We start from the raw sequence: 24,449 nt of genomic DNA, 5'->3' as shown, positions 1-24,449 counted from the left end.
ACGCTATTTAACGTCACCTAACTAATAAATAATGTACATTTAACGCTATCTAACTAATAAATAATGCTATTGATGTTAATTGTTAAGAAATTAACACTATTAAAACTCTATACCATATGCCGTTTACCCCAAATTAATTTTTTTTAAGCACTTTCAATAGTATTTCAGTAGTATTTCACAAAAAAAAAATGTGCGCAATTGACTAACCTGTGGAGTGTTATCATTTTCCATGTTTCACGAATCACTGCTTGAGCCGTGTAACCCAATTTCTTTATGATAATTGAACAATTAAAGTTTTTGAATACTTTACTAGTACATAAAAGTATTTTTAAATGTTAAGAAGCAACTTTAACGCGTTTTTAAGCAAAAAAACAGGTTGTTTTTTTTATTTAAAAAGAGTGTTAGAAAAAAAAACTATCGACGAAGCTATAAAATTGTTTATATTTATTGTAACACAATAATCGTGCTATATTTTAATTGGATTTATCACGTGATAAATAAAATGGGGGTAGCGATGTCATCGCACGTGCGATGAATAAATTTTCTCTATTAATAAATACTTGTAATTTTTTATGGTTTAATAAAATTATATCTAATAAAATATACATTATAAACTTATAGTACAGAAAATAAAGTATTATTTATTAAAATATTTTGAAACATTATGAAATATTACATTGTGTAAAATCACAGAATATTACAAATTGTCAAATTATGGAGCATTACGCATCATAGAATTTCAAAATATTTTAAAAAGTTGCGAAGTATTATACAGTAAAATTACAGAATATTACGAATTGTAAAATTACAAAGCTTTGCATATTGTAATATTTCAAAATATTTTAAAAAGTTACAAAATATTATGCTTATGTAAACTTGCGGCAGGTCTGAAAGCTTACGAAATATTATAATATGTAAACTTGCGCAACTTTTTGCACTATATAATTTCCTGATGTATTATTAGTTTAATTATAGTTCTTTGTAAATATATAATAAATATTAGTAATATTACTAATATATTAAAAATATATATATATAATTTATAGTATAATTACCAAAATAATATCTTGAATAATAGAAGTTCTGAAGTTCTATTTCATATGAATTAGCTTATTTACTATTAGTCTATTTATAATTCAGACATTTATGAAAAATTTTTTTTCTTTAGCTGGCCTAAATAAAAAACAAAAGTAAAGGTTACACAAGATGATAAACAATGGAGTTACACACAGAGAAAGGCTGAAAGGTAGAGAACAATGCCAAGTTCTGAGCATTCTTCTCAAAAATAATTAGAACAACAACGCGTCGTCCTCCATACAATATGTGAGTAATGAATAATCACAACAAACACAGAACAAACATAAGACGAATAGCAGAATAAATACAGGAAATACACATGAAAACAACTGAATTAGCGTATGAAAAAGGAGATTTCCAAAAAGATCCAGACAATTTAAAGGAAATAGTCGAATCTTTGACAAATGAAGAAAACGTTAATGTATTCTTAGCAAGATAGAGGTTAAAGTTTACTAAGGGGAATCTAAATAATCAAGAAACAAATGATTCGATGTACTTAGATTTGCACATAGCAGCACATAATATAGATGGGATAGCTAGTACTCTGTTTATACAAAAACTTCACAGTTTGTTGGAATTTATCAAAAAAAATAACATCAATATTATGGCTATATCAGAAACTAAAATAGACTATTGTCAGGAATACTTTATAAACCAAGATATTAAGTCAAAGGTTTACTCAATAATATTCAGTGAACAAGATCAAAAAACCAAAGGATTAGGAACGGCACTTGTGATCCATAACAGATAAATGAAACATTACTATACAGTAGATAAAAAGAATTTCTGGATTCTCTTTAAATATTTTCCTAAATGGATTATAAATATAAGAGCATCACATTTCTGGTATTTTGTGATCATATCTTTTTGTTAAAGGCCATATTGCATCGACTATTCTTCTATATTCTTTAAAGTTTACATTACTATAGCTTATTCCAAATATCTTGGAATATAAAATAATATACGAGAAAGGCCAGCCAATTAAGTAAAAATTAATAAAAATTGTAAAATAGAGGAATGTAATGATTGAAATAAATGATGCTATCAAAGAGAGAGGGAGTTCTTGGATCCTAGGCCATTTAATGCGAGTTCCAGCATCAAATTATTTCTTTGCCCTTTCACATCTTAGGAAAATATCTATAACTGATTTGTTTTTACTTCTATTGCTAATTGCATGAACACTCTTTTACTATACTAGTTTTCTGAAATAAATTATCTCACTCATACACTATCACCCACACAGACTATGTAAAATAATATCCCCCTAATCTGAGATCAAGTAATTTCGAGACACAGTATGAATTCAAGGAAATTAATGATTGGGTTTAAAAAAAAATAAGAAATGCAATATTTTCGCTATTCATTTTCACAACATTTTGATCCGCCTTTATTCATAAAATTTGTTGTTAAGATATTTCGATTTTTTTATTGATCGCAAGTACGATTCTGCGTAAAATATTTGATGTACTGCGCCAAATTACTCCCTGATCTACATTTTTCGGTGGTTTATTCTGATTTTAGTGTAACGCGATCAAAAATGCCGATCGACTACTACTGAATCTAGTGACTTATCTATATTGCAAAAAAATAATAATGATGTAACTTGATTCTATAAATCTAATGACATATGCAAAAAGTATAGTGTATGAGCTTTTTGATTTAATAAATTCATGAATTCAGATTGGAATATTGTTTTTTTACTATCTCGTAAAATTTTCTTAAAGTAAAATTTTCTTAAAGAAATATTATCGTAAAATGCTTGGATTTTTAAAGGAAATTAATTGTTGTCAACTAGCCCTATTCCTTGCTCTAGCAAATATAATTGAAGTCCTCTATTACCTTCACTATTCCATGCAACTAGACATGAATATAGGATCATATCAAGCTCGAATAGAATTGAAGATTAATGATTTACAAAAAGAAATTGCTCGATTAGGTTCCCAAAATAAGGTAATTATAAGAAAAATAATAGTTTTTTAATCGAAATTCAAAAGCAAGTGAAAACCTGAAGAAATGTCTTTTTACAGATGGCAGAAATGGTCATGTCATTACATTCTAATAATAAACATGACAATCATAATCCGTGCTCTTGTCAATTCGCTAAATCAGAAAATTAATGTATAGTATATTTTTTACAGTATTTTATCAGACGAAATCCTTTTATTTAATTATCTTTAGCCTTTTACAGGTATCGCTGAACTTTTATGGATGAACTTTCTTGAATAATTCTTTAACCACGATTCTATACAGCACAGTTAAAAAAAAACAAACCTGATTACCTGTTATAATATGTAAACGCTTTTATTTCTATTATGTAATCTATGTAATGTATTTGCTTATTTGCTTTGCTTAATTTAAATATCTGGGGTCAGATAAGCAAATAAAATAAATGTAATAAAAGATATTGTAGTAGGTCTAAAGGGAGGAAGCATCTCGAACCCTAACCCATGAGATGAGAGTTCCTTCCTGCTACTCCACATTACTATCTAAGTTTTCATTATTTTCATTGTTTTTGCTATCTATTCATAAACCAATATCATATAAAGTACTAATATACCCATCCTTCTTCTTGATATTTCTCTTAAACCATAACCTTCTTAATATTCCCACCTAATTCACAAATTTCCATTGCTACATGAAGACACATTTCTTTAAGAATCTTTTTTCTGCCTTAATTTTATCGAAAATTTCCTTGAATTGAGTCCAGATAGTTAAGCTAGCACCCTTGAATGTCATTGAACCCGAGCTAGATGAACTTCTGGATGAGCTTGCATGTGATCGATTTGATGCTTCGGAATGGTTTGACACACTTTGTTGGTCAGTTTCGATTGGCAGATTTCTTATGACAATTGCATAGTATTGAATTAATCCATTTTGGAGAGCTTCGATGGAAGCATTAACTGAGCTAAAAGCTAAAATCATTACGGCAGGCTTCGATATTAACGTGGTCAAGTTGTTCATTGATAAGATTTTTTGCGCCTCCTTAGTGAAGTCATCATCACGTGCCTTGATCTTTTCAGCAAGTTTACCATCGATTTCGGCATAAATTCTTTAAAAATAAATTTTCAGTTTAATAATGGTTCTTCGAAGACATAAATAGCATACAATTTACAGATATCAACATCAATAATATAATCAATCAAAAATACTCATTTTTTTTTTTACAATTTTATAAACAAAAAATTACATTTTTATTGCGCAATAGAACAATTAATAAAAAAATTTTTGACAAACTAAAAAGAAAGTAAAAGAGAGTAATATTTTTCCTATCATAACTAATCCTACAAAAAAAGATTTTTTTTAAAAAAAAAATTCTAACCAACAAAAGAATAATAATCTAAACAAATATAAAAAAAAATTATTTTGTATTTGTTTCAGATTGTTTAAGTCTAGCATCACGATCAGCTTCAGTAGTACAAGCAACAGTAGTACCCTTCTTCAAAACTAAAGGTAAAGCAGCACAGATGGTTCCAGAAGCACAATCACTTAAAGCAAATTTTCCACCAGAACATTGGGCAAACTTATTATCAACGCAAGCTACGTCATTGTCATTACATTTATCGTCTGGCTTGAGTGCATCAAATTTCTTTTGTAAAGCTTTTGCATCAGCGGCATTCTGTTTTCGGATGTCTGCCAAGTTTCCATCACCATTAGCGGGAGGTGTTTTTAAATTATCTTGGTTGTTATTTCCATCACCATTAGCTGGAGGTGTTTTTAATTTATCATTATCGGATGGTGCTTTTCCATCGCCATTGCCGCCATCTTTATTGTCATTTTCTTTGCCATTGCCGCCATCGTTGTTAGAAGGAGGGCATTTACATAATTTATCGTCGGGTGGTAATTTTCCATCTTTTCCATTTTCTGGTGCTTTTTTACCATCTCCATTTTTTGGTGCTTTTCCACCTTTACCATCTTTACCATTTTTTGGTGCTTTTCCATCTCCATTTTCTGGTGCTTTTCCATCGCCATTGCCGCCATCTTTATTGTCATTTTCTTTGCCATTGCCTCCATCTTTATTGTCATTTTCTTTGCCGTTGCCGCCATCTTTATTGTCATTTTCTTTGCCATTACCGCCATCGTTGTTAGAAGGAGGGCATTTACATAAATTATCGTCGGGTGGTAATTTTCCATCTTTTCCATTTTCTGGTGCTTTTCCACCATCTCCATTATCTGGTGCTTTTAGATCATCTCCATTTTTTGGAGCTTTTCCATCTTTACCATCTTTACCATTTTTTGGAGCTTTTCCATCTTTACCATCTTTACCATTTTTTGGTACTTTTCCATCTTGACCATTTTTTCCATTTTCTGGTGCTTTTCCACCACGAGCATCAGCAAGACGGGCTAATCGATCAGCTTCAGTACTACAAGTAATAGAAGTTCCTGGTTTATTAACCAATGGTAAGACAACACATTTTAATTCACCACCACCACAAGAATTCAATTGGAATTTTCCACCAACACATTGAGCGAATTGATCTTCAACACAAGCTTGAGCATTATTTTCACAAGGGGAATCTTTGGTTAATTTTGCGAATTCTTTTGTCAATTGTTCTGCTTTATCAGCATTGGCAGGACGAAAATTTTGACCTTGAGCTGATGATAAGGTAGTATAACTTAAAGCCAAAGCGAGTAAAATTGAGAATTTCATAATGATTAATTGATGAAGAGAAAAAAGGGGTTTTGATGATTTTTTTATTTTTTTTAAAAGGTTTTTTTTTTTATGCTACCTGTAGCAAAAAAATATTTTAAGAATTTTTTTTTTTTATAACTCAACGTCTAGTTGAGAATCTTTTTAAGTAGGATTATTGAATTTTTTTTTAAAAAAAAAAAAAAGATTTTTTTTTTAAAAAAAGGAAAAATATGAATTTTTTGTTGCTCTTCCTCAGGTTATTTTTCGGTCATATTTATAATGATCGAGGACCTTGAGGTGAAACAATAAAAAAAAAAGAACAAATTTATTTTATAATAAACAATCAAATGATTTAATTAATTTATCCGATTAACAAGGTTAAACATTGCATTGTTATTGTTTTTTGTTTAACACGATATTAAAAGAATATAAAGGCGCGAAACAGCGAAAAACAACAAACGGGGCTTGGCAAAAAAAAAAACCATATGAGTCGGGCAAGGCGATCATTATATTCGGCCGCATAAAAAGTATATAAAAAGTATATAAAAAGTATATAAAGTAATTCAACCTAATTTCCAATTTTGGACTAATCCTGTTACATAAACTAAATTATATTAGAATAGTTAAGATTTTCTTTCTTTGGAACTTAATTATTGTCTTATTTGATAATTTCAGGTAAAAATTAAAAAAAAATGAAACAATAAGATTTTTTTTTAAACAACGCCATAAAATTTTTTTCTTTTTCTTTTTTGTAATACAAAAAAAAAAAAATTTTTGTTTACTTTCTTTTATTTATTTATTATTTATTTTTTTTTTATTTATTTTTTTTAAAAAAAATTTATTTTTTTAAATTTATTTTTTATTATTTTTATTATTTATATATTTTTTTAATTTATTTTTTTTCATTATTTTATTGTTTTTGTAAAGAATGGACAAAAAAATCATTTTTTCATGATCTAGTAAACGTAATCATTTAAACCTAAATATTTTCCAATACTTTTTTCTTTAAAATCATTTTACAATTTTATTTTTTTTAAAAAATATATATATATATAACACTTTTCCATTTTTGTGTTAGTTAATTCTGTTACTTAAGAAATTTTTCATTAAAAGCCGAATCGAACTAATAATAAATGATTTAAGAACCAACAAAGGAAACTCTTGGTACTGCGCTACGAAAGAGCGACATTGGTCGAAATTCTGCCGCAGAGGATCTTTTTTAAATTCTTAATACCCAAATATGAATAAATCATGTAATACAATTAATGATTGGATGGAAGATTTCTTTACCATATAAACAAATATATCGATGATAATAAAAAATTTAAAGGGGTAAAATTGTAAACAAAGGAACAATCTATTCGGAAAAAAGGGGGTAAAACTGCAAGAATTTCAAATAGTTTCGAAAGTTAAAAAATTTTTTTTTTTAAGCATAATTTTTTTTCTTTTATCTATTACATAAGGTTTAGTCAAAGTTTTAAAACATGCACGATATATAATTTGAAATTAATAACAGATAATATTACTTATTTACATAATAGTATAAATAAATTGTTCTTCTCTTGATCCTCTTTCACTTTCAATTTCTTCTCCTTATTATAAAACTTTCTCCTTATGCAAAGTATGAAAGGAATATTTTTCTCACATTTCATTTATTTCCAAACAAAGGAATTTTTATTCTGGAGTATATAACCATTATACATTAAATCAGGATTCTTATATTGTTATTTATTTTTAGAAATAATAATAATAATAAACCTTTTTGAGATCATCCCATGATCCATGATGATGATGATGATGACGATGTTGAGGATGATGTTAATGTTGGAGGATGATGTTATGTTACAATATGTAAATTATCCTATACTATTACTTTACGTATTTTAAGTACAATGAGGTAAAATTGCAACATAGCCTCATAGTCATAGGTAAGTAGATCCTTTTTTTTTTTTCCTTAATTGCTAAACAAGATGCCCCTTTCCCTATTTTTAATCATGGTACCTATACCTAAATTATCCGTTCCCTGTACCGATCACCTATTCAATATACCAATGAATGATTTTTTCCATATTTTTGTATATTTTTGTGTATATTTTGTAAATTTTGCATTTCTCGTGATCCTGAGAAATAAAATATGCAATTATTCCCCTAAAAGTTCTAATGTTTTTTTTTTACAAACAATAAAAAAAAAAAAAAAATGTCATAATGAAATAATGAAATCAATTTTGTGATTTCTTCAAAGGGACATTCGAAATTTTCCAAATTTTTTTTTTAAATAAAAAAAAAATAAAAGATCAAATTATAATAAAAAGGTAAAATTAATAATCAAAAAAAAAAAATTTGTACTTTTGAGGAAAAAAATTTCTAAAAATATTTAAATTATAATACATTAAATTACATAAAAAAGGCTACACAATAATAAAACTTAATTATAATATTATACAAATCAGGAATTTTATTGGTAATTTTATCCGACGATTTTTTTTGACATCAACTGATTATGAAAATACTTGCATTTTTCGGTTATTGTCACCAAAAAAAAATTTTTCTTATATAAACAACTACTTTTCAAGTATCACCATTAAATCAAAAAAAAAAAAAAAAAATTTATTGTAACATTTTTTTCTTTTATTCTTTTATAATAATACTTTTTTTGTAAACAAATCAAAGAAACAAATCAAATAATAAAAAATGGCTGATACAGGTGTAAATTTTGCTTATGGTCAAAATATAAGAGGTTTCTCAGCTTTTGTTCCTGTACCTTTTGGTTATAATCCAGGTAAAGAGATATTTTTGGATTTTTAATGAAGTCACCAAAAAAAAATGGGTTGTTTTCTTTTACTTACATAGGTTACATAATTTTTTTGTTATTATAGTACAAATGGGAAGATATTATGATGCAATTTATGTATATGGTCCTAACCCAAATTTTCCAATATCCCACGCCGTATTAGCCGGTGCAGCCGCATATAAGGTATGCAAATTTCTTTTTCGTTGTATACATACATAAATATATGTAATATATGTGTAAACATACACGTATATATATGTATATATATATTATGTTTTATTTTTATCGTCCAGTTAAAATTTGTATAATAATTTTTTTTTTTTTTTTAGGCTGTTCAAGAATCATCCAAAGTATTAAGAACGTTGCCGAATAATAATTTACAATCATTTTATTCGCAAGCGATATCAGAAGTTAAAGCAAATGCTGCTCGGGAGGTTCAAATTTTATTACAAAGATACCCTTTACCTGGTGTAGACCCTATGATGGTTATTGTATCAGCCGAAGAAGGTGCTCATCGGTTATATGATTTCTCAATGAATTTTGATTAACTTTATCAAAATCAATTTTGGTAAAAAATCAAATTTTGGCCAATTAATTTTGGTAAAAAAAAAAAACCGGTTGATTTATCCTATTAATCCTATGACACTCGATTTTTTTTTTCATTTTAATTCTTAATTTTTTTTTTCTTTTTCTTTACTTTTTCTATCATCATATACATTTCTTTAAAAAATAGAGGTTTATCATTGTATATAGCAGTTTTTTTTTTAGAAGAAACAATTTTAAAAAAAAATTTTTTAAAATCTTTGGAAATAATAAAAATTTCTTTAAACAAAAATTTACGATTCGTCACGTGCAATTTTAACAAAGATTGGTTTCGGGGTTTCGGGGTTTCGGGCAAATTTATGTCCATACCAAAACATACCAAATCTTACTACCATACTACATACCAACTAGGCTTATCCGTATTATCGATCGTAAGATTGAAAAAAAAAAAATCTCTATACTTAAAAAAAAAATTTTACTACCATACGGTTACCAATTGGGATTAAGATCGAAAGATCGAAAGAAAAAATCTCAATACTTAAAAAATATTATTCATTATTAAAAAAATTTTTATTTTTTTATTCAATAAAAAAAAGATGAAAATATTTACAAAATTTTTCGAAACAAAAAAATAAAATTGTCAGATAATTTCGAAAAAAAAATTTTTTTTTTTTAGAAAAAAAAATCTAAAAAAACTCAAAACTACAACTACTTGCAACATCAAATATTTTTTTTTTTGTTTTTTTTTAGAAATAACACGATTAAAACCAAATTTTTTTTTTTTTAGAAAACAGAAACAAAAAAAAAATAGGGAGGATTTTGGCACGCCAAATCTCTCTCTCTCTCTTTTCATTCCAAAAAAAAGATGAAAAAAAAAAAATAGATTCAAAGGATATCCTTTTAAAATGATTCCTTAATATTTTCTTTTCTTAAATCACCTTTTGTTTTTTTTTAAAAAAAATATATATAATTTTTCTTTAAAAAAAAAAATCCCGAATTTTTAATTAATTACTCGTTTTCCCACACCCATCCCAACGTATATAATATATACATATTATTATTATTATTAAATTTTTTTTTTTTTTTAAGTATTAATTGTGAGAGTTTGTTTTAACCAGGCGGAGGTTCTTAATTCTTTCATAATAAAACAAGCAACGTTGGCCCTACTAATTTTTGTATAAGATAAATTATCATTTAATTTCCACTGGTTGGTTAAATTTCCATTAAATAATCTTCCAGGTCTTACAATAGTCCAATCGATTTGATCAGAATATTTCTTTACAAGATTTTCTTGCATTTCTTTATCATCTAATATTTTACCAGTAAATAATCTTCCAAAAAACTTTTGCATAGAACTTAAACGTGTATTAGAGGAGTCACCAACCCCTTGTAAACTAACCACGATCAATCTTCGCACTCCATGATGTATCATTGAATCTATTATATATTGTTGTGATCGACTACATATATCAATATCATTATTATTGAATAGACGAGGTCCAATACAATTTATTACAGCATCTTGACCTTCCATTACTTTTTCTAAATCACTACGTGATAATACTGATCCTACTCTAATTACGAGATTTGGATTACGAAGTTGATAACGTGTGAAAGGTAAATTCGAGTCGGAACGTACTAGTGCTGTTACATGATATGAAGCATCCAATGCTTGATTAACTACTTGAGTACCTAAACGCCCGGTTGCTCCCAAAACTAATGAAAGAACAAAGAAATACAGGTAAGATAAAGATTACAAACATATGTATACAGTATACGAATTTAAATGTCTTTATGAAAACACACAAAGAATAAGAATTGAAAATCTTACCTAAAATATGTTTACCCCGCATAGTGCTAGGTGTGAAATCCTCAAAATTCAAAGTAATCGGAAATGTTGAAGGAAGAATTGAACTATGAGCAGCTCTTTTAATAACACTATATGATCTTGTTTTTTTTGATGGAGTTAATGGTAATTGAATTTTTATCATTTTTTCGTTGTGGTTTTGTGAAGGAAATACAAGTATGTGTAATTAATTGAAAAATTTTTTATAAGAAAAAATATATATATATATTGGTCACACTTTTATTAAAAGAGAGAATGTAAAATATAGTTGGAATTTTTTTGTTTTAAAAGAAAATCAATGATTAGGGATAGGGAATAAAAAGAAAAAATGTTTTAAACCGCTCAACGGTGCAGAACAGAAAAAAAAAATTAAAAGATGAGAAAATTATCGAGGTTTAAGAATGAAAATTCTGCAGGAGATATGTTGGGGTACAATTTACACACGAGAAAAATATATGACAATAAAGACTATAAAGGAAATAAAAGATATCAAATAAAAGTATTTATATGAAAATTTTTTACAATGGATTGATAACGAAAAATTTACAAGATTTACGATAATGATAATTGTTTTTAATCAATTTTTGAACTACAAATGTGCAATTTATGTAAATCAATGCCTCAAATATATGAATATTCTTTAGTGGTTTGAGCTTTCTTACTATAACTGTTTGTCTTGTTTTCTATAAATGAACTTTGGATATTTGAAAAACGACAGGGGAAGATGCGTTTTAAAGACTGAGGTTTTAGAAATATATAATATATATATATATATATATATATAGATTGTTAATGATTCGTAATACCAAAAACAAACAATAATGTAGGCAAAGAGTGTAAAGAAGTAATTCACTTGTTTTCTTTTTATAAAAATTAAAAAAAAAATTATTTTTTTTTTCGTGTTTGTAAATTTGTGAGAGAAAAAAAATTTGTTTCGCAGATTCTTGTTGTATATATATGATTTTTTTTAATAATAAAAAAAAAGAGGCCGTTTATTTTGAAGGGTCCATTCCTGATTTGTTCTTCAAAAAAAAAACCCCCCAATATATCTTATGTAGTTTAAATCTTTTTTTCAAAGCGGGAACTTTTTTTTGTAACCAATATATAAACATTATCGTACGGCTTTTTTATAAGGCGATAATTACTATACTTGAGAGATAACATCGGAAATTATTTAATTTTTCATCCGCACATTGGCGTACATTTAACTACGTTAGCTACGTTTAGGATGGGTACCCAATGTAATTGTTTAAATAAACGTGGTAATTATGTAATTTATTTTCTTTGACAATGTAATAATATATTTTTAAAAAATGTATATCGAAGATCCATAAGATATTAATTATTATGTATTTAATTTAATCACAGCCTGGAATGTACAACAAATAAATTATTAGTAGAAACTTCTTCTAATTCTGCAAATTACTGTAATAAATAAATATTTGTTATAATCATTTTTTAAAAGAAATTCATGAAGTATATTTGAACATGTGTATATATTTGTTATTTTTTTGTTTAACATTACAAAAAGATTAAAGTTACAATAATAAACAATTTTTTCATCGGCATCTCCGAAATCAAAAAAATCTCACTTTTTTGTTTTTTTTTCGATTTCAATATTTTTTTTATTTATTTTTTTACGTTACTATAATGAGGTTGGTAAATTATGTAAAAATGAACAAATAGTTTTTTTCCTTGAAAACTTGAATTAGATTGCCTAAATGGTCATCTATGCTTTTGTGAGGTTACAATGGCTTTAAATAATTTTTTGAAACATTTACGTTATTATTCTGTCATCAATATGTTTGAGATTTACAAATTGATGAAATTTTTTAAAATGATAATTTTGGTAAATTTATGGAGATTAATTTGGATAAATTTAATTGTATAATTTGGATAAATTTAATTGTATAATTTGGATACATTTAATTGTATAATTTGGGTACATTTAATTGTATAATTTGGATCCATTTAATGATACATTTTCTTCTTTTAATCATTTGAAATAAAAAAAAAAACCAGTTTTCAAACGTTTTTAGTATCTCTTGGCGTAAATATTAATAAACCAATATATTATTTTTAATCGCCACATTTTAAGCTAATTATATCAAATATATCAAATTTTGTTACCCTGAATTCCCTTTCTTTCCGTTCTTCCCTTTCTTTTCAAATGATAACTGTTAGTTTTATCCAATTTTAGGTATAAAATAAAAATTTAATTGGTATTGTTTCTTGTAAATTACTTTAAATGTTTAAATGTTTTGGTGTTACAAGAATATTAGGATTTGCAGGATTATAACTTTTATGTACGTGAAATGTTTTTTTTTTTGACCAGGGATTATCCCCCCCAGTTTTAATTTCAGCCTTACGTTAGTCTATTTTTAAACAAAAAAAAAAATTAATTTAAAAGAAATAGTAAACTGTTTAGAAAATTCCCGAAATTCCGGATTATATTATCATCACCGGAATGAGTTACTACGTAAGGCGGGCAACTCCGTCAAAATTTATCGTATCACATTTTATTTAACCAATAATATTTTAAATAAAAAAGTTATTTATAATATTTAATTATTAATATTTCTATCGATAAGTCGAACGATATTTTATCATGTATAATGACGTACTTCCCATCTCTTAAAAAATTTTTTTTTTATGATTTTTGCAAATTTAACAATTTTACAAATATTTTACGGTGAAATAATTGATCCGATCTTCAGATGTTTATTTATTTTTAATACATGAAATATGCATGAATTTTACCGTTTATTTATCTGTTACGTGAATGAATATATATATATAATTTTTATTTTTTTTTTACCTAAATCGCGATATCTATTATCTGTTATTAATCAAAAATAGTAACATAATTATTTATTATTTTATATACACAATAAATTACATAATATAATTGATATTTATATTACTTTTTAATATCTTTGGTTTTATCATCATGTATATACTATGATTTCTAATATACACGGTAATGATTTATTTAATATTTAATATTTAAAATTTTTAATCACCAAAAATAACTTATCCGATTATATATAAATAATAAAAAATCGAATGATATGATGGTCATTTAAATGACGGGATTAAGAACCCTTTTTTTACAATGATAAATTTGTTTCATAAATATATATTAAAACTTTGGAATATTTTTTTTTCTGATTGGCTTCAATAGGATTGCGCCTTAATTTATAGAATGGTAAGAATGGTACCAAATCAAACCCTTTCGACTAGTCCAAAAAAAGATAAGATGTGAATATCAGTTCTTCTTGATGCTTAATGTGCTTAATGCAACGGAAACTGATAAATAATGCAAACTGACTAAAACCTTTATTATATATTAATTTAAACCCATCTTCCTGTTTTAGACTATCATGAAAATCCAAAAGCTTGGATGAAATCAGCAGTTTTTGAGGAAGTACTTCATAATATTTTAGAATACTACCGTTTATCAGAGTTTGAATAAGATGAAGATAATGTTAATAAAGAAGTGTCTTCAAAGAAGTTATACTGGAATATTAGATCAGTATGTTGTACATTATTAAAATTAAGCACATTTTCTACTTACAAAATAAATTTATTAATTAAAAAACACTTTTTGATATTAACCTATAAGCCATAATAGTAATAATAGATCAAGAAAATTCAATCTGATATTTTCCAGCTTTAATTAACTCATGTTAAAATAGCCTTTCTTCTACCTAATACTACAAGCCACCTTTAACTTCTTGATACTGGAATAATTGCAAATTTTAAAAATCATTTTAAATGAAAATATTACTATTATATACTGAGTCTTTTTAAAGAAAGTAAAGATATTAATAAGAAAATTAATATTAAAAAGACTGTCAATTATTTAGCAAATGTATGAAAAAATATAATTGAAGAAACAATTATTAATTGTTAAATAAAAACTGGAATATTGCTTACTTCATCTAATAAATAAATGCTGAGACCGTAAACTTGTATAATATTACAGTTGAAATATTTGAAAATTTATGAGACTGTAAACCTGCATAATGCAATTTTAAAAAGAAATAATAGATAAAGAAATAGCAAATATTAACCAAATTATTAGTTGAAAAGTTAAATACAGAAACAAATCCTTATACTGCTTTATTAACAAATGCATTTAATAACTTTTTTTTGAATTTAAAAGAAAATATTCCAATAAAAGAAATTTCAAGTGATAATAATATTTAAAATTAATTCAAGAAAAGTGCATAATTATGATAATGGATGATGATTTAAATAATAAAGAGCTAGTAATTATACTTTTCCGCTAATTAATTACGTTGTATTTCGGTAAATGGACCAATTCACTATTTATTATAAAATTACTATAAATTAATTACGTCTGTCAAAATACATTACGTCTGTCAAAATAAATTTAATTAGTATTTTGTCATTTTGACGAAAAGTATACTAGTAATATACTTAAATCCTTAAAGTTTCTTTTTTTTAATAATGGATAAATCTAATTGTAACAGCCTGTTACGCATCTTATTTGTAACAACCCCAATTTTATCCAATTAAAATTTAAGATCAGGCGTAATGTAAACAAAACCAAAAGATCAGTTGTGTAACTAAGACAAAAGAATTTTTTAAAAAATTTCAAGAAACTGCTTATAACTTAAAATTTTGTCTATAAAACTGTCTTAAATACATTAAGTAAAAGTTTTCCAAATTAAATTTTGCATATAAAAATTTTATTTGTAAATTTGTGAAACACATATTATATTAAATTTATTATTAAAAAAAAAATAAAAAAAGGATATTACAAATAAGATATGTAACAGGCTGTTACAAATACATTTTTTCTTTAATAATAATCATTAAATAAATTTAATATAGAAAATATATATGTAGTATTTAAAAATACTCATATCTGCCAATTTGCAGAATTTGCTGATCATCAATTATGTGGTGCAGTACTGATTAAAATCGATTAAAACCTGTTCTTATGTAAGAAAAAATGTTAAAAATATATAAAAAAAAACTTTTAAGACTTCTCCCAAAATATTTACCTCTTTAACCCGAAACTAGTAGAAGGAGTTTAGAAAAAAAGGGAAAAAAATATTATAAAGTTAGTTTATTAAAAAAAAAAGAAAAACTTTACAAAAATCCAGAATATTTAATGATTTAACGAAAAAAAATTAACTGAAAAATAATTAATAATAAATATCAAATAGATTATAATTAAACAACTAATCAATACATAATTTAATTTCGCTAAATCATCATTATTAATATTTAGAGTTATTTCTTTATTGAAAGATTTTTTTGAATAATTTTGCTTTCTGAATAAATTTTTTTTATAAACTATAAAAAATAAAAATAAAAAACAGGACCCCGGATATCTAATATAAAGGTCATAATGGACTTTTGGCCAAAAACACCCCTTTTTGCTGAAACTCAAAAAATTGTTTTTTGTAAATATCTCAGTATCCAGTGATTCAATTTTAATGAACTTTTTTTTTATTTTGTAGCCCTCATTTAGCTCTACAATTTAAAAAATATTTCATCAAAATTGGACCACTGGATGCCGAGATATTTACAAAAAATGATTTTTTGAACCCCTGAAAATGGACCAATCTGCCGAAAGTGTGACTTATGTCCTGTTTTGAAGATATCCGGGGTCCTTAAAAAACAGTTCCAAGTTGTGTCTAATGTAAAATAATTATTAATATACTTGCAAAAATTCTCAACTTACTTGATGTAAAAACTGATGGAAGAGTTGATGAGAAGTTTAATAGGGAGTTTACGAAAGAAAAAAATTTTTTAATGCAACTTTTTGTTGAAGTAATTTCTTGATATCTGTCACATGATCATATAATACAAGTGTGATCATTTTTGCAAAACTTAATTTACCTAATTTTTATTAAAATATTGTCAAATTCCTTAATTTAGACGAATTTTGTTAATTCTGCAGATCGGCGGATATGTTTAATGAATAACTTAAATTTTAATTTAGAAAACTAATTTTATTTTTTAATATTTGTGAAAATTAAATATAAAAGTTTAGTAATTACAATTATACCTTTTATATCGCTGGTCGAAATCAAAACTTTCGGTCATGTGACAAATCAGCTGATCTGTCACACATTTCGGCCAAATTTCAGAAATTATTAAAAATCGGCCAAATTTCGACATATATGATTTATGGTCGATTTATTAATTTTGTTAATCAAACATTACACGTTACGCATTACGCATATTAAAAGTTTAAAAAAGGATCATCTTATACATCCTTTTTTAAACTTTTTTTATTTTCTCTTCCCTTTCCCTTCCTTCGTTTCCCTTTCACTTTGTTCCTGTTTCCCTTCTTCCCCTTTCCCTTCCTTCCTCTTTCCCCTTTCACTTTTTCTAGTTTTTTTTTTATTTTTCTTTAATATAAACGGTTACTAACCGTTCTTTTTTTACTTTTTTTTATTTGATTAGGCTTTCGGGTGGGCTTCGAAGTACAGAAACTCCAAAGATTCGTAAATATGAATACTTTGGAGTTTTATTTTATTTTTTAATATGAACGGTTACTAACCGTTCTTTTTTCTTTCTTTTTTTATAGGTTCAGCTTTCGGGTAGGCTTCTGAAGTACAGAAACTCCAAAGTATTTGTAAGTACGAATATTTAGTTTTATTTTGTTTTTTTTTAATATGAACGGTTACTATTAAACTATTCTTTTTCTTTTATTTTTTATAGGTTTGGCTTTCGGATGGGACTTCTGAGTTCCGAAGAATGAAAAAACCAAGATTCGTAAGTATATACGAATCTTGATTTTAATTTTTTTTGTTTTTTTTAATTTTATTAATGAACGGTTACTAATAACCGTTCTTTTCTTTATTTTTTTAGGTTCAGTGGACTTCCGAAAAATGAAAACCCAAAGATAAAGATTCGTAAGTACGAATCTTTATTTTTTTTTTAATTTTTTTGTTTTTTCTTTATTACGAACGGTTACTAATAACTGTTCTTTTCTTATTTTTTAGGTTCTGGTAGGCTTTCAAAGAACGAAACCCCAAAGATAAAGATTTGTAAGTACGAATCTTTATCTTTTTTTTTAAATTTTTTTTGTTTTTTCTTTATTACGAACGGTTACTAATAAGGGGAGCTTACACATATTATGTAATTATTATAGGGGGGAGGGGGTAGTTAAAATTTTACGTTACACTTATTTAAATCATATGATTTATAAATATTATAATTTGATTGGTTATGAAATCTAACAGGGGGGGGGGGTAAGGTTTATAAGAAAATGAATATTACGTGATATGTGTAACTCCCCTAACCGTTCTTTTCTTATTTTTTAGGTTCCGGTGGGCTTCCAAAGAACGAAAACCCAAAGATAAAGATTCGTAAGTATGAATCTTTATAAATTTATTTTTTTATTTTTTTTATATCATTTTGGAATGGTTTATTAACCGTTCCTTTCTTTATTTTTTAGATTCGGGTGGACCTCTGAAGAATGAAAACCTAAAGATAAAGATTCGTGTTACGAATCTTTATCTTTTTTTTATTTTTTTTTAATAAAATATTAGAACGCTTATTAATAACTGTTCTTTCTTTATTTTTTAGATTTTGTGGGCTTCAAGAACGAAAACTTAAAGATAAAGATTTGTAAGATACGAATCTTTATTTTTTTTATTTTTTTTAATAAAATAGATGAACGGTTATTAATAACCGTTCTTTTCTTTATTTTTAGATTTAAGGGTACTTCCAAGAACGTAAACCTAAAGATAAAAACGTAAGTACGAATCTTTATTTTTTTTATTTTTTTTAATAAAATATTATGAACGGTTATTAATAACTATTCTTTCTTTATTTTTATTGCTCAAATGGGCTTCTGAAGAACGAAAACCCAAACATAAAGATTCTAAGTACGAATCTTTACTTTTTTTTTATTTTTTTTAATAAAATATTATGAACGGTTACTAATAACCGTTCTTTTCTTTATTTTTTAGATTCCGGTGAGCTTCTGAAGATCGGAAAAATGAGAACCTTTAAGATTCGTAAGTAATATACTTGTGAATCTTTTTTTTTTAATGTTATGGAATGGTTACTAACCATTCTTTTTAATTTTTTTTATAGGTTTGGCGTCTTGGAGTTTCCGAAAAATGAAAGCCCAAAAGATTCGTAAGTACGAATCTTTACTTTGTTTTTTTTCTTATTATTACGAACAGTTTACTAACCGTTCTTGTATTTTTTTTATAGGTTCGTGAACAGAAAACCAAGATTCGTAAGTATGAATTTTGGTTTATTATTTATTATTTTTTTTAATATTATTATGAACGGTTAGGGGAGTTACACATATCACGTAATATTCATTTTCTTATAAACCTTACCCCCCCCCCCGTTAGATTTCATAACCAATCAAATTATAATATTTATAAATCATATGATTTAAATAAGTGTAACGTAAAATTTTAACTACCCCCCTCCCCCCCTATAATAATTACATAATATGTGTAAGCTCCCTTACTAATAACCGTTCATTTTCTTTTTATTAGATTTCAGGATCTTTGGAAAAAGTGGAACCAAGATTCGTAAGTACGAATTTTTGGTTTATTTTTTATTTTTAATATTATTATAAACGGTTATTAATAACCGTTCTTTTCTTTTCTTTTTTATAGGTTCAGTGTCTCAGGCGGATTCCAAAGAACAGAAAAAAACCAAAGATTCGTAAGTAGAATCTTGGGTTTTTTTTTGCTTTTTTTTAATATTTTGAACGGTTACTAACCGTTCTTTTCTTTTTTATAGTTTTGGTGGGTTTCCAAAAAATCAAGATTCGTAAGTATATACAAATACATGAATTATGTGATTGTGGAATTGTAGATTAGTAATACTTATTTGTAATATGCATTTATAAATAAAGTTGTGATTTTATTGTGAATATCAAATAAAATGAGTTGTAGCCGAATATTAGTAAATAAATGTATATTGAAATTTGCAACATAAAATAAGTAACATTCGGAAAACTATTCACCAAAATTTGCTATCTGAAATTGTTCTGAATGTTAACTGAATTTTGGCCAAAATTTCAAGCTGAACTTTAGGCGAGTGGTAGCGAATTGCAGCCAAAAAATTGGCTAAAGTTCGACCAGCATTAGACTATAAATCAGCCTAAAATCGGCTGGCTGAATTTTGGCTGATTTGGACTATTTTGACTAGTGTATATAATTATTACTTTTAATTAAACTAACTTGATGATTATAGAGATGTCTGACTGTATAAATATTTATATATATAGTTAATAATAATTTTTTTTTCATCTTTTTAATTATTTTTATTTTTATTTTTTTTATTAAAAGATTTTTTAATTTCAAACATATTGTTAACTGTTAATTAAAAAAGACATAAGTAGTATTAATATTAAATAAATATATTGTTTTTATTAATTAGTTTTTTTTTAGTTTTTTTTTGTAAATTGTAATTAATCTTTGCAATTTATTTTATTTTATTTTATTTTATTTATTTTTTATTATTAGCTTTTTATTTAACTTTTGTATAAATAAAGTTAGTATACATATTGCTCAAATTATTTTGGACTGCTATAATTATAAGTAAAATCCAAATTCAATTACGACATCCCAAATTATTTTGGCACTTTATACATAGTAAATTACATATAAACTAAATGAATTAAATTATAATTATGACATCTTAAAATAATTTGGGCAGCATATATAAAAGTTAGAAATAATTATTAATTTTATATTTAAACTGATTAACTTTTTTTAAAATACTTTTAAGTATATATGAAGTTGAAATTAAAGCCCAAAAGTAGAAATATTTCGACTTGGGAAGGTCAAAAGTCGAAATTAAAGTCGAAATGGTCGAAATTACATCATAGTCATGTGATTTTTATAATTATAATTTAATATAAAATTTTAAACGTGAATAACTCCGTCAATATTGATGCTACAAATATGAAATACATATCATTGGAATCCTCTCGATGAGCTGAATCCAACCGCGTAAAGATCATAAAAATCGAATCACTGGATGCGGAGATCGTTAACTTTGAATTTTAAAATTATTGTTTACTATAAAAATTATAAGACTATTTAATACCAAATTTTAAACGTGAATAACTCCGTCAATATTGATGCTACAAATATAAAATACATATCATTGGAATCCTCTCGATGAGCTGAATCCAACCGTGTAAAGATCATAAACATCGAATCACTGGATGCGGAGTTCGTTAACTTTGAATTTTAATATTATTGTTTACTATAAAATCATATAACTATAACGTAATTTCGACCATTTCGACTTTTGGAGGGGTTCAAGTCGAAATCATTTTGACCATTTCGACCATTTCGGAGGTTAAAATTAACCAATTTTGGTTTCATGTATACTTTTAAGCATTTATTTTCTATTTAATCTTTAATATATAATTTTATCTAACAGCAAAAACAAATAAAATTATATATGTAAAATTATATAAATTATTAAAAAAACTATTGATTAGTAATATATGTTAAGAAGTATTTAATATAATTAAAATAATTTTTTATAATATATAAAGCAAAATTAATAAAAAGTAATAAATAAATAATGAACATTTTTTTTTCTTACAATGCATTTGAAAGTTTATTAAATATATTGTTAAAGCTAAATTACAAATATTATTAACTTCTAAACCACTCATCATGCTAAAAAGCACCTCACATATGTACTGTCAGGTGGAGTTTTTGCTCAAAGGGTAGGGTAATAATAAGGTTACCTGCCTAAACCTCTTCAAAATTCTACAATTAGTTTCTCCAAAATTTTACTGTAGTTTTATTATAGTTTCGGCAAGATTTTAGCAGTTTCGGCATTTATAATAAGTTTTGTCAGGTTTCGCTTTTCTCTAGAGTTTCGCCAACTTTTTAATAAAACTTTCATATAGTTTCAGCAAAGTTTCACCATTTCAGCATTTCACCAACTTGCCAAAACCCCTAGTTTCTCCAGCAACCTTAGGTAATAAACATTTTATTAAATATTAACAATTTTAATATTATTAAGTATAAAGGTTATTTACTAAAAATTTAGTTTATTGCAATAAAGTCAATTTGTCAGTACCATTCAAGTTTTTTTTTATCATCTTCATTATCTTTAAGACAATTATTTTTTCCAAAAAAATGGATATAATGATTATCAAAAAGAGTTAAAAACTTATATATCACCACTATATTAATAATGATTTATAAAGATTTAAATTTAATATTGAAAATTCATTATTTAAAGATAAACAAATATTAGAAAATAATATATAGATCAATATAAATCATAATAAAAATGGAAAAAATAATGATAATAACAATATAATTAATACAAAATAGTGTAAATATAAAAATATAAATAGTATAAATATTATATTAAACTTATTAAATTTAAATTTTATTAGGATGTTAAAACTATTAAGATTTCTTTAATAAGTAAGAATATTAAATTAAAATTAATATTAACATTAATATAATTTAAAGTTAAAATAAAAATATTTATTTAGAAAAAAATGTTAGTTTAAAGTTAGTGTAAATTTAAAATAAAACTTTAATAGATTAAATAATTTGGCCTATTAATTTAATATATATTTGGATCAATATTTAAAAGAAAGAAAATTTTACATGAATTTTTCTTAAAAAAATATTTTGCAATATTTTTTTTGAAAATTAAGTATAACTATTATAAAAATATTTTTTTGAAAATTAAATAAAAATATAGTAAAAATATTATAAAAATTATAAAAATATTTTTTTTTATAATAATTTAATTAAAAAAAATATCTTACATTTTTTTTTTAATATTTTAATAATAAATATTGCAAACCTGTTTTTTTTAAATATTTTTTTAATAAATATTTTAATAAAAAAATATTTTACAATGTTTTTTTTTAAAAAAACATTTTTAATAGAAAATTTAATAAAAAAGTTTTTTAATGTTTTTTTTGAAAATATTTTTTCTTAATATTTTTTAAATAAACTTATAGGGTATATTCACAATAAGGTTGCCTGCCTAAACCTCTCCAAAATTCTACGATTAGTTTCTCCAAAATTTTACTATAGTTTTATTATAGTTTCGGTAAGGTTTTGGTGGTTTCAGCATTTATAATAAATTTTGTCAGGTTTTGCTTTTCTCCAGAGTTTTGCCAACTTTTTAATAAGACTTTCATATAGTTTCGGCTAAGTTTTACCATTTTGGCATTTCGCCAACTTGCCAAAACCCCCTAGTTTCTTCAGCAACCTTAATTTGTAAATAAGTAGAGTGTAAATTATTTATAATAAATTTAAATCTTATAATTTTTCTTTAAATAAGGATTACTACTCTTTTTAAATATAATAATAATAATAATAATAAAAATAATAACTTTTGAATAAGATTTCTGACTTGTGATATTTAGGTAAAATTATTAAATCCATAATTCATTTTGGGTTGAATTAAGTCAATTATCTAATCTGATCTAAGGTTGCTGAAGAAACTAGGGGGTTTTGGCAAGTTGGCGAAATGCCAAAATGGTAAAACTTAGCCGAAACTATATGAAAGTCTTATTAAAAAGTTGGCGAAACTCTGGAGAAAAGCAAAACCTGACAAAACTTATTATAAATGCTGAAACTGCTGAAACTTTGCTGAAACTATAATAAAACTACAGTAAAATTTTGGAGAAACTAATCGTAGAATTTTGGAAAGGTTTAGGCAGGCAACCTTAATCTGATCCAATCTATTTGAAACTTTAAAAAACAAAAATTTTATTTATAATTTTTACTATATATTTTAAATTTTATAGTTTATTTATTAAAAATATTATTAGACTTTTTTTTCTTTTAATATTTGATTTTATAATACTATATATATTTTAAAGTGGCTATAAATATTTTTCTTTTAATAATCTATTTAAAATATTACTACAACTTTGAAATTTATTGATATAATTATAATAAAAAAATTTACTTTTTATTAAATAATATTTATTATTTTATAAAATTTCTGATTTTTTTTCTTTTTTATTATATTTTAAATATCTTTAATATTTTAATATTGTAAAATTAACTTATTTTGTTTTTTGTAAAGTAATGGATTGTATTATCCTTAATATTAATCCTATTTTTATTTTACCTCATTTATTATTCATTTTTAACTAAGTATTAATGAGTTTAAAATAATATGTTTTACTATAATATTAATTTAATAATCCTATAAATAATATATTTGAATGATTTAGAAGTTCCATATATATGTCTTCCATTTAGATGAATTATATCTAGATCTAACTATATTTATATTAAATTTATATAAAAGATAGGTCATATATTTTTTAGATAGACTTCTTTCTCAATTATTTTGATACTAATCAATTTTTACAAAGTTACGAGAGATATTTATTTATATAAAAACTTCATATACTTTCTATAAAGGATTGATTTTAAATCAAATAATAAGGTATTGTAATTTAAATGCTTTGTAGCTTCAATCCTTTTATTAGAAAACATCTAATTTGTTAATTTAACAAGAGAAATATGATAAAAATTACCCACTTCAAGAATTTCAATTATCGAATTTAAACTATTACATTAATA

The 24,449-nt window shown here is 24.8% G+C and overlaps 5 protein-coding genes across 5 annotated transcripts; 2 read left to right on the top strand and 3 right to left on the bottom strand.

Moving 5' to 3' along the window:
- Positions 1-2,832: 2,832 nt before the first annotated feature.
- Positions 2,833-3,194, top strand: OCT59_011032 (uncharacterized protein; the record flags this gene model as incomplete). Its single annotated transcript, XM_025324430.1, has 2 exons — positions 2,833-3,027; positions 3,105-3,194. The coding sequence occupies 2 exons, from the start codon at positions 2,833-2,835 to the stop codon at positions 3,192-3,194; spliced, it is 285 nt and encodes a 94-aa protein (XP_025186096.1).
- A 20-nt stretch (positions 3,195-3,214) lies between these two features.
- On the bottom strand, positions 3,215-4,108 carry OCT59_011031 (uncharacterized protein). Its single transcript, XM_066136246.1, has one exon. It carries the CDS (start codon positions 4,036-4,038, stop codon positions 3,709-3,711), a length of 330 nt encoding a protein of 109 aa, XP_066000891.1. The 5' UTR covers positions 4,039-4,108; the 3' UTR covers positions 3,215-3,708.
- A 7-nt stretch (positions 4,109-4,115) lies between these two features.
- On the bottom strand, positions 4,116-5,955 carry OCT59_011030 (uncharacterized protein). Its single transcript, XM_066136245.1, has one exon. The coding sequence runs from the start codon at positions 5,723-5,725 to the stop codon at positions 4,436-4,438; it is 1,290 nt and encodes a 429-aa protein (XP_066000890.1). The 5' UTR covers positions 5,726-5,955; the 3' UTR covers positions 4,116-4,435.
- A 2,335-nt stretch (positions 5,956-8,290) lies between these two features.
- Positions 8,291-9,328, top strand: OCT59_011029 (uncharacterized protein). The gene is made up of 3 exons (XM_066136244.1): positions 8,291-8,486; positions 8,584-8,681; positions 8,828-9,328. The coding sequence occupies exons 1-3, from the start codon at positions 8,399-8,401 to the stop codon at positions 9,044-9,046; spliced, it is 405 nt and encodes a 134-aa protein (XP_066000889.1). The 5' UTR covers positions 8,291-8,398; the 3' UTR covers positions 9,047-9,328.
- A 797-nt stretch (positions 9,329-10,125) lies between these two features.
- OCT59_011028 (uncharacterized protein) lies at positions 10,126-11,232 on the bottom strand (the record flags this gene model as incomplete). The annotated part of the gene is made up of 2 exons (XM_025324431.2): positions 10,873-11,232; positions 10,126-10,757 (listed from the first exon to the last, which is right to left on the bottom strand). Exons 1-2 carry the CDS (start codon positions 11,030-11,032, stop codon positions 10,126-10,128), a joined length of 792 nt encoding a protein of 263 aa, XP_025186100.1. The 5' UTR covers positions 11,033-11,232.
- Positions 11,233-24,449: the final 13,217 nt, after the last annotated feature.

Source organism: Rhizophagus irregularis, chromosome 19 (genome assembly GCF_026210795.1).
Source record: "Rhizophagus irregularis chromosome 19, complete sequence".
In the NCBI taxonomy this organism is placed as follows: Eukaryota; Fungi; Glomeromycota; class Glomeromycetes; order Glomerales; family Glomeraceae; genus Rhizophagus; species Rhizophagus irregularis.
Note: the sequence above shows the minus strand (reverse complement) of the source record. Positions and strands in the feature narration are given on the sequence as shown.

Bases quoted from the DNA above. Each gene is read 5' to 3' on its own strand.
- OCT59_011029 (XM_066136244.1), top strand. From the start codon at position 8,399: ATGGCTGATACAGGTGTAAATTTTGCTTATGGTCAAAATATAAGAGGT. The intron at 8,487-8,583 runs GTAAAGAGATAT...TTGTTATTATAG, and splicing joins ACCTTTTGGTTATAATCCAG to TACAAATGGGAAGATATTAT. The intron at 8,682-8,827 runs GTATGCAAATTT...TTTTTTTTTTAG, and splicing joins CCGGTGCAGCCGCATATAAG to GCTGTTCAAGAATCATCCAA.
- OCT59_011030 (XM_066136245.1), bottom strand. From the start codon at position 5,725: ATGAAATTCTCAATTTTACTCGCTTTGGCTTTAAGTTATACTACCTTA.
- OCT59_011031 (XM_066136246.1), bottom strand. From the start codon at position 4,038: ATGAACAACTTGACCACGTTAATATCGAAGCCTGCCGTAATGATTTTA.